We start from the raw sequence: 19,237 nt of genomic DNA, 5'->3' as shown, positions 1-19,237 counted from the left end.
ATGCCTCTTGCCCAGCCATCAGTAAATGAAAGCTAATTAACGAACACTGGATTTGTTTCACTCTTAGCAAAGGGTACAGGCTTATCCTGAATGAGCAAGCTTTCTGAATATTAAGCTCCCACATCGTTTCAAACAAGGTTGATCAGAACTTTCTATAATATATGCCCATCAACAAGCCAATGAGTCTGGTATTATTTATGCTGTTGAGAAAGCTGGGGCTCAGAGACAGCGATAAACTTGTCCAGAGTCACCCAGCAACTGAGTGCCAGAACCAGCAGTACAACTACGTCTTTCTGATATCAAAGCTACGACCCACAATCTACTCAGCATTTCTGGTCCACCATTTTATCCTGGAGGGCAGATCCCAGTCACTCAGAGGAATATAGGAATTTTGTTTCTGCTCATCTCAAAGTTTAGGAATGACTTGGTATAAATTTCTTCCAAATTCTGTTTCCTAGATCCCTAATTTCTAAAATGGAGACTTGTGTTTAAGTAAAACGCAAAGCATTTAAAACTCTACATCATATCATGAGTACATATTCTGGTGGCCAGAATGGAGGAGGTGGGTAGGGAAAGAAAGGCTCTGGAGGGAGCCTAGTCTGGTTAACTGTAAGTTGCACTAAACGGGATTTCAAGAGAGCAGCCAGAAAAATGCACAGGTCACGTTTCAGGACCAAGGGCCCATCCTTCTTTAGAAAAATTCCTGTGCACACCCACATAAGCCCTCTTGGCAACCTCTGATAACAACTGAAAGAGATGAAAGATTTTCTGTCTTTTGCTTTTAAATGCCCCTAAATACAATGGAATACTACTCACCAGCAAGAAGGAATGCACTATTAGTACATGCTACAACATGAGTGAATCTCAAAATGATTACGCTAAGTGAAAGAAGCCAGAAAAAAATAATCCATACTGTATCTTTCCATTCATATAAAATTCTAGGAAATGCAAACTAATTTATAGTGACAGAAAGCAGATAAGCAGTTGTCTTGGCACGGGGCTACAGTGAGATGGGATGGGTGGGTGGGTAGGATTATAAAAGGCATGAGGAAATTTCTGGGGGTGATGGATATGTTTATTTTCTTAATTGTGGTCATGGTTTCCTGGGAGGATGCATCTGTCAAAACTTCTCATTGTATACTTCAAAGATATGGGATTTATTGTGTGCCAAATATACCTCAATAAAGCTGTTAAAAAGTAAAATAGAAATAAATAAGTGGGAGGTTAAAGGTATTCTAACACGGAACCACATCCTTCCCTACTGATATTTCAAACTTGAGTGGTGTGTGTCTTAAAAATTATTTCATAGGCAGACAGGTATCCATCTCCATTGTAACGTAGGCGAATAGGTATTCATGGTGGCTTTTGGAGAAAGAGCATCATTCTGCAGACTCCTGTCTGGGTACAGCTTACAGCTCAGAAGATGAGTCATGGAGACAGAGTATGGACCGTTGAGACCTTCCCCTAGCTGAGCACACCTGCCTGTACACATATAAGCTCTCACATTTTCAAATCTGCTACTTCCCAGGTTCCGTGGCCAAACCCATCACTGACGCCCCAGCCCAGGCACCCCGCCAACCCCCACCCCTACCATGGCTGAAGACGCGGACATGCGCAATGAGCTGGAGGAGATGCAGCGAAGGGCTGACCAGCTGGCTGATGAGGTGAGGGATGGAGACCTGGGAAGGGAGCAAAAGATGGAGAGCTGCGTAGTTTGTCTTATTCAGGTTGAGGTGGGAAAAGGGCTTCTTCTCATGTCTCAGAAAAAAAAAACAAAAACAGGAGGAGTATGACTTTGATTTCCTATATATCTAAGGGCTCTGCACACAGGAATGGGTTGGTTATAAAACTTGCATGCAGATCAGTGACTGAGCCCAAGCTTCCAATGCCTAGAAATCTAGAGAAGTCAAGATCCTCTAAGAAAAGTACCGTCTTTGGGTGTCTTACAGCCAGCGTTGTGCCAGAGTTGGCTCAATTCTGAGAGCTGGTTGTTACATTGTCCAGAACTTTGCAAGGTGGTATTAAAATTGAATTATATAAACTGACAATTGAATAGATCATATTAAAATCAAAGGTAATAAATACTCAGATCTCGTCACGTCCTAATGATTTTACTACTATCTATGCTTTCAAAGTTCTTGGCATGTGTTGTATCTGTAGTGTGAGGATACCGTCTAGTGGCGTGTTACCGTGAACCTTCCCAAGTTCACCTTCAGTGATACCATGGTGTAGTTAGAAATCAGAGAGGGAAAAAGTATTTACACGACGGAATCTGCAAACACTACAAATCAGGGCTTGACCTATTGTTTTGTTGACCCTCTAGACTTAAGAAAGTGGAAAAGTATTAATAATGCAGATTAAACTTAAAAGTATGAACCTCCGCAGCCATTACACTATAAGCAACACAAAAAAGAATTGAGAAAATCTTCCAGTATTTGAAAACTATGATTCTCTTCAGCAGAGAAGCCACTTGCATCATTGACAAATGAATAAAGTTCCCAAACATGTCTTCATTCTTTCACTTGCCTTTTATTCACTCACGTAAATGAAAATATCAACCAGCGTTCATGCCAGAGCTGCTCTTGTTTTACGCGTGCTTAGCTGTGGACACAAGAGTTCAGCAAAAATCAACAAAAGTTTTCTGTGAAAATCGATTGGCTATACAGAATTTGCAATAAGGTGTTGTGTATTTTATTATTATTTATAAATTTTATGGTAGTCATCCTTTATATCATTAAAATAATACACACACACACACACACACACACACACACACACACACATCTTTTTTCTGGAGAGCCCATTGTTAACATTACCAGCATACCTCTGCTTACAGCCATTCTATTTCAAAAAGCAGCCTGCTGACAGTGCTTCCAGGAAAGTGAACATGCTTCATGTTCCTGCAAACTCTTGTCCAAAATAAGTTTGCCATTGAAAAGCACAGCTTTTGAGAAATCACACTGGTTGCTGGATTCTAGTAATTTAAAAGGAACTTAGAAAAAAGTGACCACACTGTGTCCAAGGGGCCAGTGCTGAATTCATTTTTTCTTATCTAAGGATGAAGATAATTATTATAGCTTTCTCCTATAGACTAGTTGTTTCAAACACGCTTGATTTTTTTCCACCCTAGGGCAACAACTTAATTTGTACTGATAAGAACTTCCAATTGTGTTTCTAGGAGCTTTATAAGAAAATCGATGTTAGATTCATCTCAATTCATGACAAATGATATTTGCCTTTAAAATTCAATATTCCTGGTCCAGGGAGGCCAAATTAGTCCTCTGAGTATTCGAGATAATTTTTCATGCCTCCTGCACATGCAAAATTACCTTTTCGAGCTTACTTTGTCTTTGATATCAAAATCAACTTCGTCTGGTTTTGATTTTATGACAATCAGCTTTAATGTAATTGCTTTAGGGAATCTTATTATGTAGAAAGCCTGATAGGAAAGAGATTGAAATTGTGGTTCAGTTACAAACTTCAAAGAACATGTGATAACAACCCTTTATGTTTCCCAAGTGAAGAAAGTTTTTCTGATATTCCAAGAACTCTGGATCCTGCACTCATAATATTTGTGTTTTTTATCTTAGTCGCTGGAAAGCACCCGTCGTATGCTACAACTGGTTGAAGAGGTAAGCAGTGACTATATTTTAAGATGAACTAATCCCTTTGGCTGACATATCCTTTGCCTAGACCCTTTGCCTTTCTCTAGACCACTGTCCCATTTATTCCAGTGGGAATGTAGCTACCAGAAAGCCATATAATGAGAGAGATGCTATATTTAAGTTGCCAGGTAGCCATCAAAGTATTCACTCTCCCTCCAGCCCAGCCTATCTTCCTAGTCTCGGAAGCAGAAGAGGGTGGTATTTCCAAGTACGTAAATGTTCCCAAGAAATCACAAAAACAAATCAGAACGATTTTTTAATATACGAAAGAATTATCTACATAAAATCCTCATTTGTACTGATTTTGATGCCTCTAAATTACATCTAATCTTGGCCTTCTGTTTTAAATCTAGCTACATATATCACTTTAAAAAATATGTACCCAGAGAGGCATAATTTTCAGAAATTGTTACATTTATAGTCAGGCACTAAAATTCATGAAATAATAGGAAAATCCTTTAATAAAGGGAAATATCAAGTCTAGTCATGTAAATATAGAAGCTCTTTTATATTCCTGACTCTGGATTTAACATCCATTTTCAAGGCATGGTTAATGAATCCGTGACTATTTTTAAATGGGTGAAATAGGGCAGACAGCAATAATGGAATCAAAAGGGCATTTGCAATAAACCTCATTTATTCCAATTTGGGAGAGCGGCAGTCAACCAGGAAGAATAAATGGATTAATTGAACTTGTCCGTTGGGAGAGATGAAGTGGAAAAAGAATGGGATGAGCTATATTTATCTTAACTGAATAAAACAAGTCTAATCATTTTTATTCAGTGAGATGCTGTTTTATCTATGCTTTGAAAATGCTTATCAATGTATAAATTCATGTGTGGTTATCATCTTTAGAGATCTTGGGGGTTTTCTAGCAGAATGATCAAATGAGCCTACTTGCCTCATGCTACTGTAAATTGCTTTTGCAATGACATGAAAGGAGAAAAGTGTCAATTTTATAAGGCTAAAAGGAAGGGCAGCCGCCTCTTACACTATGGAAGCCAACATTTTCCCTTACTTCTGCAGCTTCAGCTTCTCAGCTAAGAATGGTATATAGCTAACTGTGAATTGCTACAGGAGGGGGAGGAGAAGGTGGCAACCAAGAGCTCAGAGGACCCCTGGGAAGGGAAGGGGGTCCACTGAAGGAGATCTATTATCATGAAAAATGAGAGTTTGAGCCTGCAGCATAGCACAAATTGGCCCCCACAGGAGGTGGGCCAGCAAGGGGCCCTCAGCAGCACAGGAAAGCAACCTTCACTCTCTTAATGAAGAGAAATGCTTTCTTTGTGCTGTCCTGGGACTCACGCAGTACTTGAGGACCAAAAAGGAGGCAGATATTCTAAATCTACTAGTGTCGGTGAGGCTTTCAGAATCCACATGTTGCCCCTCATCTTGTCATGAGAACAAGTAAAAGGAACAGATCTGAGTAACATCCACACGTGAGCTCTCACCGTGACAGGAAGGCAGGGAGCCCAGAAGTCAGCTGACATCATTATCCTGATTCGTGTTTATGACCTTCAACCATGGCCTCCAAGCTCATATTTCATTTTCATTTGTGTGTGTGCACATGTGAAGGGAGTTTCTAAACTGCAAAATCTATCACCAGTTTGCCCACCTGTGCAATGTTGAAACTGCCCAGAGCACAGAAAGTGATGGAGGAATGCATCCAACACACTTTTCCCAACTGGCCCCTCCCCCATCAGAGTCTTTGGGCTGCAGAGACTTCTTTTTCTGTGTCTTCTTAAATTGCAGGCAACGTTGGCCAGTCTTGGAAAAGGAGTGTCTGCTCTAATTTATTCTGGAAAAAAAAAATCTCAAAAGCTCTATTAATTGAAGTAGGATTCTCAAATATTACATTTTTGTTTTTCCTAAAGTGTTTCTCGATCAAGCATGAAGTTGCATCTTAGAACAGGGGGTGAAACAGATGGATGCTGTCTCCTACCTCTAACAAATGAGAGGAGGCTATTAGACTTTCCATCCTTAGGAAATTATGAGCAAGGCATTATTAGACTAGATTGATTGCTCTTACATCCTCCTGGGTTATCTTATATTGATGGTCAAACATCCCTTATATCTAGGGCATTGGCCAGTCAGATGTTATTCTGCTTTCAATCAGGAAGGAAATTCTCTTTAAAGAGAATCAGCATTAAATATTCATCAAGGGCAGAAATCATTTGGAAAATCTGAGCATTGAAATACTAGGATCTTGCCCATGATCCCAAAGTCTATCAGTGCCATATAATTTGAATTGAGCTGAATGCTTATTGAAATTCAGTCTCAAAGACAGGAAAGGTTACTCAACTTGTGAAGTTTCCCTGAGGCAAACAATCCCACTTTCAGTGGAATGTATAGGACTTTGTGCCATCCCTCATGGACTTTACGGTGTAACAGAGTGGAAGGCATGGAAGCTTGGTTTTCAATAGAAGCCATCATCAGTGTATCAAGGACAATGTAAAGTTACACAGAGATCAGTAGAGAAAGTTCAGAAAAGCTGAATACCATACACACATAAAAAGATTAGAAATCACATAGCACTTGGTTCCCAGCCTGGGGCTGGGAACTGGCTCTTTTGATGGATGCATTTCAGCAAATATTTATGGAATGCCTGATGCTGGAGGTGGAAGATCAAAACTGATATCATGTAGAAAAACAGATATGAAAATAGCTCTCCAAATTCAAGGCCACACCTGCCTCAGGAGCACAGAGGAGGGGACAATGAATTCTAGAGGGAGAGTCATGAATACTATTTGATTCCAGACAAAAAAGTTAACTCTGCTAATACTAACTGCAGGAAATGAGCTCTACATGTTAATGCCTTGGGCTATAGAACAAAGCCCGGAAAAGCCACACTGCCCTAGGGCAGGCTGATCCAAAGCCCCACACAGAGCTTTCACGCAGTGGTGGTTACTGAGGGCTCCCCAACATTTATGGGTGTTTCAGCATCTTTTCTTTTCATTCCAACTTATCTTTTGAAACACGTTGGCCACAAGAAGAAAATAAGCATTCTAAAGCTATGTCTTTGTTATGCCAGACTTTGTACTAAAGGTGGAAAATTCAGGCTGAGCAGTTGTTTTCAGGTAGGCAGTTGTAGGGATCTTTTGGAACTCTCGCGGTTAAGAGAGTGTCTGGACTGGCCTAGTTTTAGCTCAGGTGTATTGGACTTTGGGAAAAGCATTGCAGGATGACAAAGGACTTTAAAATGTTCTATAAACATGGTCTTAGATCATCAGCAAGAAAAAAATAAGAATAGAGAAATAAAAAGTAAAATGAAAGAAATGAAAAAAAAAAATCAGGGACTTCCCTGGTGGTCCAGTGGTTAAGAATCTGCCTTCCAATGAAGGGGATGTGGGTTCAATCGCTGGTTGGGGAACTAAGATGCCTCATGCCATGGGGCAACTAAGCCCACGTGCCGAAGCTACCGTGCCTACGCACTCTGGAGCCCACACACCACAACTAGAGAGCCTGAGTGCTGCAACTAGAGAGAAGCCCATGTGCCACAACGAAGAGCCCAAGCCCGCGTGCTGCGACGCAGATCCCATGCACCGCAACTAAGACCCAGTGCAGCAAAATAAGTAAATAAATAAATATATTTTTAAAAATCACTGGCATCTCCAACTCCCCCTGTTCACAGTTAGACAAGTTTCCCAGGGATCTTGAACAGGAACCAGGAATTGAGCTAAGACAAAAATAGAACAACCTCCTCTCCCTCCTAGCTATTAAAACATAATACTCATTAAGGAACCAGAGAAAGTAATATTCTGCCTCCCCCAAGATATCGTCCCATCCCTGTCCTTCTCTCTTGCCCTCCTAGTTCCTCCAAAGGACCACCCAGTTGTTTTGATAAAAGTTGTCAGCAAAAAGTGGAGCCAAATATAAGTTCTACTATTTATTGAGAACCTACTATATGCCAGCGACTGTGCTCAGAGTTTATTATCTAATTTAATCCCTGCAGTCACTTTTTCTACTGCTTTGCTCTCCATTTTACCAAGGAGGAAATTGAAGTCCACAGTGGTTAAGAAACTTGCTTGAGACACACAGCCACAAAAGACAGAGATGAAATTCAAACTCAGATCTACCTGATTCCAGAGTGTGAATTCTTACAACATTTCCCTTACACCAGCAATTCCCACAATATTTAAAAATTTTTTGAGAATTCCACAAAAAGCAAAAGGATCTAAGAAAACAAACATAGCAGCTCATCCTAAACTGACAGATTCCACACAAATGAAATCCTTTATCTCAGTTTTTGAATCATGGCCTCCAGTGGAGTTGAACCTGTAGAAGCTTTTAGGTTCTGTAGCTTATTTTGTCTTTATAAATCTTGGGAAGTGAGGGAGCTGTTTCTGTCCCCATCTGACAGCTGGAAAAGCTGAGACACAGAACAGATGACTCTAGAGCAATAGAACTGTAAAGATAAGTCTAGAATTCAGAATTACTGACTCCCAGATGCCAGCTCTGTTCGCTTGACCAAACTGTTTATCATTCTGTGAAGCACAGTTTAGAAGCCAGGCATTTGTCTGGCCCTTACCTTAGTGCCTGGGGCAGAGTGGAAGCACAATAACCATTTAGTGAATGAATGAATGAATGAACAAACTAATGAACGAGTGAGTGAATGAACCAACCTAGCAACTACCCAATCTTATTTAGCATCTCTATCCTTATCTTAAATATGGGAAAGCATCCTGAAAGGTCAAGTGACTCTTCCCCAATCTCAAGACTATTAACTGGCTGAGCTAAGAACATAATCCAGCATTCCTGACTCTCTGACCTGTGCTCACTGCTTCTGTTCTCTCAAATTGGGGCAAACTCTTGGTGGTTCTGTGAATCATTCCAGCACTGAAACATTTAGCACCAAATTGAACAAAGAGGAAATTATACTTGCAGAGGAAATTATACTTTATTTTATTTATTATATAACATAAATGGGTAGAGCAGAAAGGGTCAACAGATGAGAGCTGAACTGACCAAACTGAAGTCACTCACCTGTTTCTCACCCTCCATCCCAAATAGAACAGAACAGAAATCTCGTGCATAGCCTTGAGTTGGGTCCTTAGAGAAGAAGATGCTCTCTGAGATGACTCCATCCTCACTGGAACTTGCATTGTCACATCCATATGCCTGAATGAGCCATCTGCATTTTACAATTTCCTCTCATAAACAATGGCTAAAATTTGCATTAAAGGGGCATAGAAATTGTTAAAATACAGTCTAGTGTAGACAAATGTCCATTTATAACACATTGAAGAACAAGATTTTGAAATGTCTTGTGGGGTCTAGAATCTTGCTGCTCCATGTATGACCCTGCACCAGCCAGCATCGCCGATCTTGTTCAAAATGAAAAATCTCAGTCTCTACCCCAGTCCTACTGAATCAGGATCTATATTTTAACAAGATGTTTTCTATGCAGGGAATTCATATACACATTAAAGTTTGAGCAGTAGTCTAGAAACTTCTGGTGGTAGTCTGTAATGATGATATTTTTAGTTTGCCCAGATATCCTGCGCTAGATGCATTTTGTGAAGGCATTTATTTTATTAACCCTGGTGTAAGGCTAACTATAGGCCAGGCACCGTTCTAACACGTGCCGCCTATTAATTTACTGAATTCGCATAAGAACTCAATGAAGTATGAACTATTATGATTGCTGTATTACAAATGAGAGAACTGAGGCACAGAGCAATTAAGACATTTGCCTGAGGTCCTGCAGCCAGAGAAGAAAATCACCAGGATTCCAAGGCAGAGTCTAGCTCCAGAATCTGTGCTGTCAATGACTCCTGAAGTCATCCTGAGCCATCACTCTCCAAACTACATCCTGACTTTGCAACTAAAACTTATCAAAATGTGTTCAACCGCTAATTTGAAAAGATACATGCACCCCAGTGTTCATAGCAGCATTATTTACAATTGCCAAGGTATGGAAATGACCTAAGTGTCCATCAAGAGATGAATGGATAAAGAAGCTGTGGTATATATATACAATGGAATACTATTCAGCCCATAAAAAAGAATGAAATTTCGCCATTTGCAGCAACATGGATGGACTTGGAGTGTATTATGTCAAATGAAATAAGTCAGACAGACAAAGACAAATACTGTATGATATCTTATCTGTGGAATCTAAAAAACACAACAAACTAGTGACTAAAACAGAAAAGAAGCAGACTTACAGATATAGAGACAAACTAGTTGTTACCAGTGGGGAGAGGGAAGGGGGAAGGGGCCATAGAGGTGTAGGGGTAAAAAAGGGGTTCTTATATGATTACATGAAATCATGTATGTGAAAGTTTTGAAAATTATAAAGCACTATACAACTTAAAGAATCTTTCATTCAATTTTTTTAAAACAAGCAAAATAGGCTTTTCTGTCTGGGAGAGTTAACTGCACATGTTCTCTGAAATGGTGAGCTTATAAAAGCTCACAGAAATAATTTTCAGTGTTTTATTTTATTTTTTGAAAGCACTATTGGAATTAAATTGTTGAAATACTGTTAAAAAAACAAAACAAAACACTTTTGTTGACCTCCACTAACATCTCTCTCTTAGGTTAATGTAAGTCAGTCGAAAATAAATGGGGTCATGAGAGACATATTTTAGAATTTATTCTAGGTACCACCATGAGCTTTTCTTGAAAAAACAATTAATCCAAACTGTAAGCACTGCCATTTAATATCTATTAATAATCACCCTATAAAACGGAAGGTCTTTACATAACTAGTTCCTGGAAATGATGATTATGAACAATGCAAATATCTCTGCTCCTTTTTTCCCACCCACCAATTCCCACTCCCCTCCACTAAATAGTTCAGGGCTGTTTGGTTTATTTAGAGCATAAGGGGTGAACAAAAAAACTGTAGTAAAACTTGTGGATGAATTATTTTCTCACACCATATTATTGTGCAGAATTTCAGATTTCATTAGAAAAAGCCCTTATTTCTCATCTGTCATTCCCTTTTCTAAATCTTGCAGAACTTCTCTCCATAGAGAAAGAAATGGAAGATTGAATTTCCTTTTGAGCTATGTTTCTCAACCTTTGTGAAGCTGTCATCTTTTTTGATAAACCTAAAAATCTCACCACCACTCCCAAGATTCTTACACATCTTTTCAGTAGAGCACCCCTACCCAGTTCACCTAGGGAAACTTTCTGATCTATCGTGTCAGAGAAGATTTAGTCCTGAAGATTTTGAAAGATTTGCTTTCTGTGGTTGGTGTTACAAAAACTATAGGCATTTTTATTTTCCAGATATAAAATCACACTATAATATTAAGTATGTGTATTTCAAGTCCATGCCAAGCCCCATCCCGAGCCCCACCCCATGGAGACTGAGCTACATCCCCTTCTTCTATCTGAGAATCACTGATGAAGCAAGTCCACAGGTGACCCACCTCTCTGAGTTCCTCCCCAGCCCCTAATACTCTCCGCCATATTTCCTCCCTCTTTTTCCTTTGGTCCTTCTTCATTTTCCATATCTAGGGCTAATTGTCCCCTTACTGATTTCTCTTTCTCTCTTTTCTCTCTCTAACTCTTTTTCCACTTTGCTACCATTATTGGAATGTAGAGTAAAGATGCTGGTATCAGGACTTTGGTTATGTTGGATGAACAAGGAGGTAAGTTCAGATTTCTTCAGTAAGAACAATTCCTCATCTGAATAAAGTCCATTAAAAAATGATTTGTGCATCTACAGGTGGTCATTGATGTGTGTTATGCACATATATGTGTGTAAGAGTTCTACAGTTTTTATCTTGCTTTTTTTCTCCTTTTTCTGTTGAAAAGGTTGGTAAATGTATGGAAATGTTGAGATCTTCATGGTTGAATAAATGGTACTACATGCCCTGTTATATGTGTTGGGGTAATAGAATTTTGAAGGCAGAAGTCATTTGTTTGAATTTTTAATGATAGGATTTTGGAGAGTTTGAGAATTCTCCTCCTCATCCCCAATCTTTCCCATAAATTTGATGTGATAATTCCTAAATAGAATGAGAGTATAGTATACCATATTGTCCATTTCTTTTGACCATCCTAATTCAGCATCTGGCAATATTGATTTCCAAGTCATTATGAGAATTCCTTGAATAACTGGAAGCTGTTTTTAACAGGACATAAACTGAGGGAAATCATTGTAAAGTGGAAAATTGAACCACTTAAAATATTTGAACTTTTTCTTTTAATTATTACGGAAATACTAGAAGCAGTGAACATCAGAGTGCCAACATTTTAGTATAGCATATTTAGTCTACAGTGGAACCTAGAAGGGTAATACCAAACTTTTTTTCTTTGATTTATACATAGAATCATACAGCAATGATTTATTTAATTCTAGCCACAAGTTAGTTACCTGATTCCATTCTGAATTCTTATCATAATAATCAGATTTAGCAGAATTTTTTCTCTTTATGTATATTTTACAAAGACATTAGAAAACTCTTAGCAATCACAAGAAATTTTTTGTCAAAGATAAAAATATAAAATTTTTACAACATGGAACACCATAAACAAACTCCAAGAATAAACCTCAAACTGGGGAGGGGGGGAGGGGGCGGGAAACTGCCTTATGGATAACAGACATAAGGCATTTCCCTAAAATACAGAGAGACCTTGCATTTTATCAAAGAAAAGGACAACAACGTACAAGAAACAATGGATGTAATACGTAAATCATCAGTTTCCAAGTAGACAAATGAAACCATGCTTCACCCAACAACAGTAATGAGATGCCACTCTTTAGCAGGTTGGCACAACTTCTTTTAATTGATAACAATCAATGCTGTGAATATGTTGGGAAAACAGAAACTCTCAATCTACAGATGGGCACTGTTGATCGGTACAAAGTTTAAGAGTAATTTGATAATATCTCCAAATTTTGATGTTCACCCATCTTTGACCAAGATATTCCACTCATAGAATTATATGCTGCAGATATTCACTGACAACTCCATGAAGAAAAATATACACGCCTTACCTGTAATGGTGTAAAACTGGAAACTAAATGTCTGTCAGTGGGGAGACTGACCAAATCAATTATGATATGGCCAGGAAAGAAATTCTGCATAAAATGTTCTGCAACCTTTACAGTATATGAGATCAATTTTTACTGACTTCTGAAGAGTTACAGCAGGGGCAGGGAGGGACTGAAGGAAGGTGTATTATTTGGGGTCCTCTGGGAAGCAACTGCTAAGAATCAATTAGAAGTGTGTGAGACTTCTTAAGGAAATGTCTGTGATGGGTGAAGGGGAGAGGAAGCAGGAGTAGGCAGGGAGAGCCTTTGGACTGTGATGCGGGCTTGACACTTGTGAGAGGAGAGGGGGCAGAAGGAGGATTGGGTAGGAAGAGTCTCATTCTGTAGTGCTGCTCTGAGAAAGTCTCAGCCAGACTGATAGGCAGCCCAGGAGCAAAGACAACCCAATGGAGCAGCCGTGTGATGGGCAGGGATGCATCTGCTCTAGTAAATTGTGCTCAGCTGTTGGCTAGAAGCATCCCAGGGAGGGCATGGCTTCCATGTAAATGTGGTAGATCCCATAGGTGCAACAGCTGGAGGTGTCAGCTAACTACAGGGTCCCTCTTGAAGGGAGATCTGAGGGGTACACCCTCATGGCTGCTATATAAAGACTTTTGTTTCTATATTATTTATTTGTATTGAACTTTTCCAATAAATATACACCAACTAATTTTTTTAAATTGGAAGAAAATTTTTTTAAAAAAACAATTGAACATCAATCCCAACACTTCTCCCCCCATTTTTAAAATATAAATTGTCAAAATTAATACAAAAATAATGAAGCCTAGTGGAGTTGTATTTTGAAGGAATTACAATAGCTGTGGCAGTCTTCAGAACTCTCCAGATGAATTTGCTATAAATCATAAGACTTGCTGGCTTGATGTGTATAACAATGTCCCAGACTTTGAAACTCAGGACACAGCAAATCATTGCTTTTTAAAAAAATTTATTTAATTAGGCAGCAGGTGCCCATACAGAAGAGTGGTACCACATTTCCAGAGCTAAATTGATACATATATACTCAGGTAATAAGGAGTTCTATCTTATTAACTCTTTTAGTTAATAATTTGCGTGTGAAGGGAGTAGAAAAGGAGCATTGCAGTAAGAGAAAAAGTTTGAGAAAGGTTCAGGATAATACCATTTTCTCCCCTAATTATAAAGCATTGACATGAAAAAATAATATATACAAATCTGAAGTCAAAAAGAAAGTGAATAAGATATTGAGTTCAAATTTCATTGTACTTTGATGAAGAAAATCTACAGGCAAAATTTGCCAAAATCTCCAATATAATACAAAAATATATTATTCTTAAACACAAATGATTCTCAGGAACATCTTTACATTATTCTCTGAGAAACGAAGTAAAATTGCAGATTACCCCCACAAGATAGTTAATGTTCTCAGCTAAGACATTTCAATTGTGGCCACATAGCAATAAATGCTAACTTCTTGGTTGAACATATTTCCTAGGATAACCTGGGTTTTACCAGATGTGTGGTGAATAATTGATACTGATGAGAAGCATGCAACTGTAAACCCTCAAAAGTGGGTAGCTTCTGCCTGGTCTTAAATGCTACATGTTCCATTTATACTGTAAGAAGAGATTAGAACTTTTGAAATGACTGATGAGTCAACAACTATCTTTACTGCCATTGTAAATGCATTTTGACACTGCATATGCTGTGTTTAGTTGTTTAGATCAGAAACTGCTTTAAAATTTCTCTCCAGTTATGCTCTACTAATTTTGTCTTTGCCTGAACACCAAAAGTGTTGACTGCAACTGCACAGAAGTCTCAAGAAACAGCCATCCGCCTAAAGAGCCAATCCAGGTTGTCCTGCTAAATGGTTGTGCTAGGAAATTCCTTATGGGATTCTTGTTTTACACCCAGGTGTCAGGAGACACCAAGGAGCACTGAGCATGACAGATGGCCCTGAAATGTCCTACATCCTTGGACTTTTCTTGTCTCCAAGAGAAATCCCCATGAAAAACCCCTAGCCCTAATGTGGGATGATTTAACCTTTCACTTCCATATCTCTTGTTCCCTTTGTTGGTCTTTGCTGGGTTATATGTTTGTTTTGATGCTGAAAATGCTGCTCTTGGGACAATCCCATGGGAACGGCTACAAACTAAACAGTGAAATCTTTGACCACTGCCTGGCAGAGTAAAGGAAAAGTAAACCCTCATCCACAGAGCCTGCCAACTTTCTTAAAGGGTTCATGGCACTACAGGGTAAAATTTGTGAAAACATCCCTCTTGCTAAAGTCCACTCACCAATATCTCTTATGAATGACTAAAGCTGCATTGCCCAATATGGTAGCCCCTAGTCACGTGGCTATTTAAATTTATTTAAATGAATTTCCATATGGTCATCAATTCTAAGGAAAATGAAAATCATGTAGGCAGCATCTTGTAATTGGTTACACTCGTGAAGGCTTACACATTGGATCAATCAATAGCATTGACCTCTTGCTATTCTTCTACTGTTTCTTTTTTTACTAGATTGAGGATTCTAATGGTCCCATGCTGCTTTACTTACATAATATTAATAGAAAAGATGTCTAAACTTAGATCCCTGAGCATCCTGCCATTGGTGGATCCATTGCAAATAACCAGTCATCCAAATACCATAGCAAAAGAAAGAACAATCTCTTGCCCCAACATATAGTGTGATGTACTGGAATACCTCCCCAATCCCAAATCTTATTCCCCTCCCAGTCTCCAAGAGTAAACAGAAAACAGCCAGAAAGTAAGTTTAGGGAGGAAAGGAGCAGTCAACCCTAGACACTGCATTGCATCAGCCTCTCAGATGCTGCTGTCTACGCCAGAATGGAATGAGGATATTGATTGCTTTCAAGCATTTCCTGAGGAAAATCTTCACAGAAATCATTTAAGTGCTGTGAAGTCCCAATACACCAAACATATCCACAAACGTAACTCAGTAACACTCTTAAAATTGCCATTATTGTGAGCTCCTGCTATGTGCCATAGCACTGAACAAAACAGGCAAAAATCCCTGCCTTTATAGCATTCACATTCAAAGAGGGAACCAAAAAAAAGAAATATTATTGTCAGAATATCTGTGACAAAATGGTTCCACAATATTTTTAAATTTCTTTTTAAATATTTTTATTTTTTAAATTTTTGTTTATTTTTTTATTTATGGCCATGCCATGAGGCATGCTGGATCTTAGTTCCCTGACCAGGGATCGAACCTGTGTCCCCTGCAGTGGAAGCGGTGGAGTCTTAACCACTGGAACCCCAGGGAAGTCCCACAATATTTTTTTAATTAAGGATTTGACTGATAATTGTGTATAACGAAACATTCAACCAATATTGGAGCAATAAAATAGTTTTCTGAATCAACTTTTCTGAAAGAACTCCAGAATTCCTATTTGCTATGATCTTTGCTGAACAAACTGGCAAAACATGACCGAACCCCGCTCTCAGAAATAGGGATTTGGACCTGCCTGTTTGTTTTTATCTTTTAATTTGAATTCTCTGGTTCAGAAATTCAACACTTGTGGGCCAGTTCACTTTTATTTATGTTATTTTCTAATCCCTGGAGACACAGTGGGTGGGGATCTTGAAATGTCAGAAAGTTATCTTAGCTGAAAATATTAACTCAAGAGAAATTCCTTAGGAAAGGCAAACACCTGAATGTGTGTCCCCATGCCATAACCTGTGCATATGTCAGCTGTCATTAGTTGAGTCCAGCAAGTTTTCCCTCTGAACCCAGATGCTTCAATCTCATCTCAACCCAGCTCTCCACGAAGCCATTAGCAATTCCTCGATTGGAATTTGGCGTCCCTATTCTGTCTGTACTTAACATAGTTCTTGTTTTGAGAATATTGGGCTCCTTTCCCCCCAACCAATCCCCTCATTTGATAGTTAATTTGATCTACAGACTAATTTATTGCATTCCTTAAAGGAAACTGGAATGAAGTCTTCAGAAAAGTACAGAATTCTCTGGATTGTAAAGAATTGTCATCCATTTGTTTTTTAGCCCCTTTAGAGATTTTTCTTAAGCTATTACTGTACCTATATTTATTCAGCAAAAGTTTGCCAGCACTGCACCCTTATTTCCTCCGGCTAGCCTATGCTGGATAAACATTTTGTTTTCCCTTGTCATTTGAAAAGCAGAGCAGAGATAGCAGATTCTTAATAAGCTGAATTCTATTCCTCAGCCCCACAAAAGAGAACATAATAGGCTCTTATTTTCCAAATGGACAGTCTCTCCAGTTTGGGCCACTAGTGAACCTAGCTTAGTTTTCTGGAATGACAATTTCGACTGGAATGACAATTTAATGTGAAATTGTTTTTAAGTGATTATGTATGCCCTTAGACTGGAAATGTATTTACCAGTTTTATTATAATCATGCCTTCCTTCCCAGAGGCGTAGGCATGCATGCATGAAAATATAGATGAAAGGAGGAATAGAAATGTAATTAGGTTTTGTAAATAGACAGCCAAGACATCCCATTGCTGTCTTAATGGTCTTAAAAGCTGTTTTAAAAATCCCTTCATGGAACTTATAGTTTACTCAATTTGATGACACAACTTTTGAAAAATTAATCAAGTTGGTGTATGTTACCCTGGTGACCTAGAAGTATGATTCATTTTTATGGGTATTGATCTATGTCTTAGGTATACTAAGGTCAGCTTTCCTGGCAGTGATGACTTGGTACTGTTTTATGTTCCAATCCATCACCTTCCTCCAGAGACCCAGGCATTCATTTTTCCCATGCTCTGCCTGGGGTTGGGGTCTAGCATTTCCCATTGTGGAGAATGGGAAATCAGGGGCAGAGAAGTGAAATGCCTTCCAAAGCTTTCATTACAAGGAAGTCATAGGATAAAAGGAATTTAAATGTTCCACTACCTATAACATTGCTGTGCTGATGTTGCTTTTCTTAGAACTTGTGTTAATTGAGTATTCAAAACCAAGAGCTGTCCATGGCCTGCCTTTGACTAGAGAAACACTGCTAGGGGGAAAAACTGTATGGTATCCAGTGATAGTTATCACTGTAGTTGTTATTTTTCCCAAAGAAGAAGGTGGATTATTTTCTACCCTTAGCTGGTTGAGGATGCTTAAAAACCAGAAGACTGAGACCTGTTAAAGTTGAAGCAGACACTTTCTCTAGTAGCATTACATCTGAATGCCTAAAACATAAACTAACATGTTGTTTTCTTTCTCTTGGGTTTCACTGGTGTCTGAGTAAGTGAATATGCTGTGTTGTTTTCCTGGATCCTCAGAATCTAACAGGCCTACCTACCCCATCCCATCGTATCTGCACTATAAACTATTTGAGCATCATTTTTGTTCATTTCCTTCCACCCCTGGCTGCATAGGGGAGCAACAGCTGACTCCAGCAATGCATCCTCTCGGACAATGCATTGTAATAGCTCTCCTTCTTTTTCAAATTCCGTTTCACATAGACATTTCTCATGTTCTGTTGGAAACCCCCCAAAAATTCATTCCACACTGTCATCCCTTTGTCCTAACCAGAACAACTCGATCGTGTCGAAGAAGGCATGAACCATATCAACCAAGACATGAAGGAGGCTGAGAAAAATTTAAAAGATTTAGGGAAATGCTGTGGCCTTTTCATATGTCCTTGTAACAAGTAGGTACTGGGTACCAGCTCTAATCTGTGGCGTCCAGTTTTCTTTCTTTCTTTTTTTTTTTTTTCTTTTTTAATGTCAAAGTGAATGTCTGAAGTTTTGTCTTTTTTTTCTTTGTCCTTTTTCATCTGCTTCATTCTGTGGGGATAAAATACTTGTGTTTAATCAGAACAACTGGAACGCATTGAGGAAGGGATGGACCAAATCAATAAGGACATGAAAGAAGCAGAAAAGAATTTGACGGATCTAGGAAAATTCTGCGGGCTTTGTGTGTGTCCCTGTAACAAGTAGGTGCTGCCTGCCTGCCTGAAGCTTTGGTTTCCCAAGGCCCATCTCCAAGCCTTGACAAGCTCATTCCTGCTGGGTGCAAAGGCAGGATGAGTATGTGGCATGCAGAACAGATCAATACCGTCTCCAATGCATTCATCTCATAGCATAGATGATATTAGTGGGAGTTACTGTTGATGCATTAAAAATCAGGCATACTACAGTGAAAGCTTCACTGTCAGCAACTTTTATTGATGAACGTTTCAACATTTTCCAGAACGTGTACCTCGAGACAGAGACTAATCTCAAGAAAGAGGTGCTTTAGAGAACATAAAATCCCATAAAAGAGGGATTTTATGTTCTCTAAATCCCAAAAGCCAAAATTGCAGATTTAGAAAAGACTGTGGGTAAGTTGGGAAGATGAGAAACACGTATCAAGGTCTGATTTTTCAGAAGCAAAAATAAGAGTTAATTTGGCCCAAACAAGCATTTCATAAGTTAGAGAGTATGACAGCAACTCACCCTTTCAACTGCCCACCAGTTGCCAAATCGTGTCAGTGGTTAACCCGTAGATGCCACAGCTGCACCCAACTCAGAGGCAATGAGTCCTTCAACAAGAAGTGCTCAAGCCTTAGCCAAATTGGACCCATCCCTCTCCAATTCTTCCTCTTGGAAGACCTCCCTGTACACTG

At 39.0% G+C, this 19,237-nt stretch overlaps 1 protein-coding gene across 2 annotated transcripts in view; it reads left to right on the top strand.

Annotated features, from left to right (window-relative positions):
- Positions 1-1,592: 1,592 nt before the first annotated feature.
- SNAP25 (synaptosome associated protein 25) overlaps positions 1,593-19,237 on the top strand; it is a 29,759-nt gene continuing 12,114 nt past the window's right edge. The window contains exons 1-4 of one of the 2 annotated variants that reach the window (XM_033840653.2): positions 1,593-1,664; positions 3,591-3,632; positions 11,221-11,269; positions 18,448-18,565. In XM_033840653.2, the coding sequence (XP_033696544.1) occupies positions 1,593-1,664; positions 3,591-3,632; positions 11,221-11,269; positions 18,448-18,565 (281 nt within the window). Of the gene's footprint in view, positions 1,665-3,590; positions 3,633-11,220; positions 11,270-18,162; positions 18,281-18,447; positions 18,566-19,237 lie in introns of both variants that reach the window. The other variant, XM_019941495.3, reaches the window with a different exon arrangement.

The sequence above is a fragment of the Tursiops truncatus genome, chromosome 15 (genome assembly GCF_011762595.2).
Source record: "Tursiops truncatus isolate mTurTru1 chromosome 15, mTurTru1.mat.Y, whole genome shotgun sequence".
NCBI lineage: Eukaryota > Metazoa > Chordata > Mammalia > Artiodactyla > Delphinidae > Tursiops > Tursiops truncatus.
Note: the sequence above shows the minus strand (reverse complement) of the source record. Positions and strands in the feature narration are given on the sequence as shown.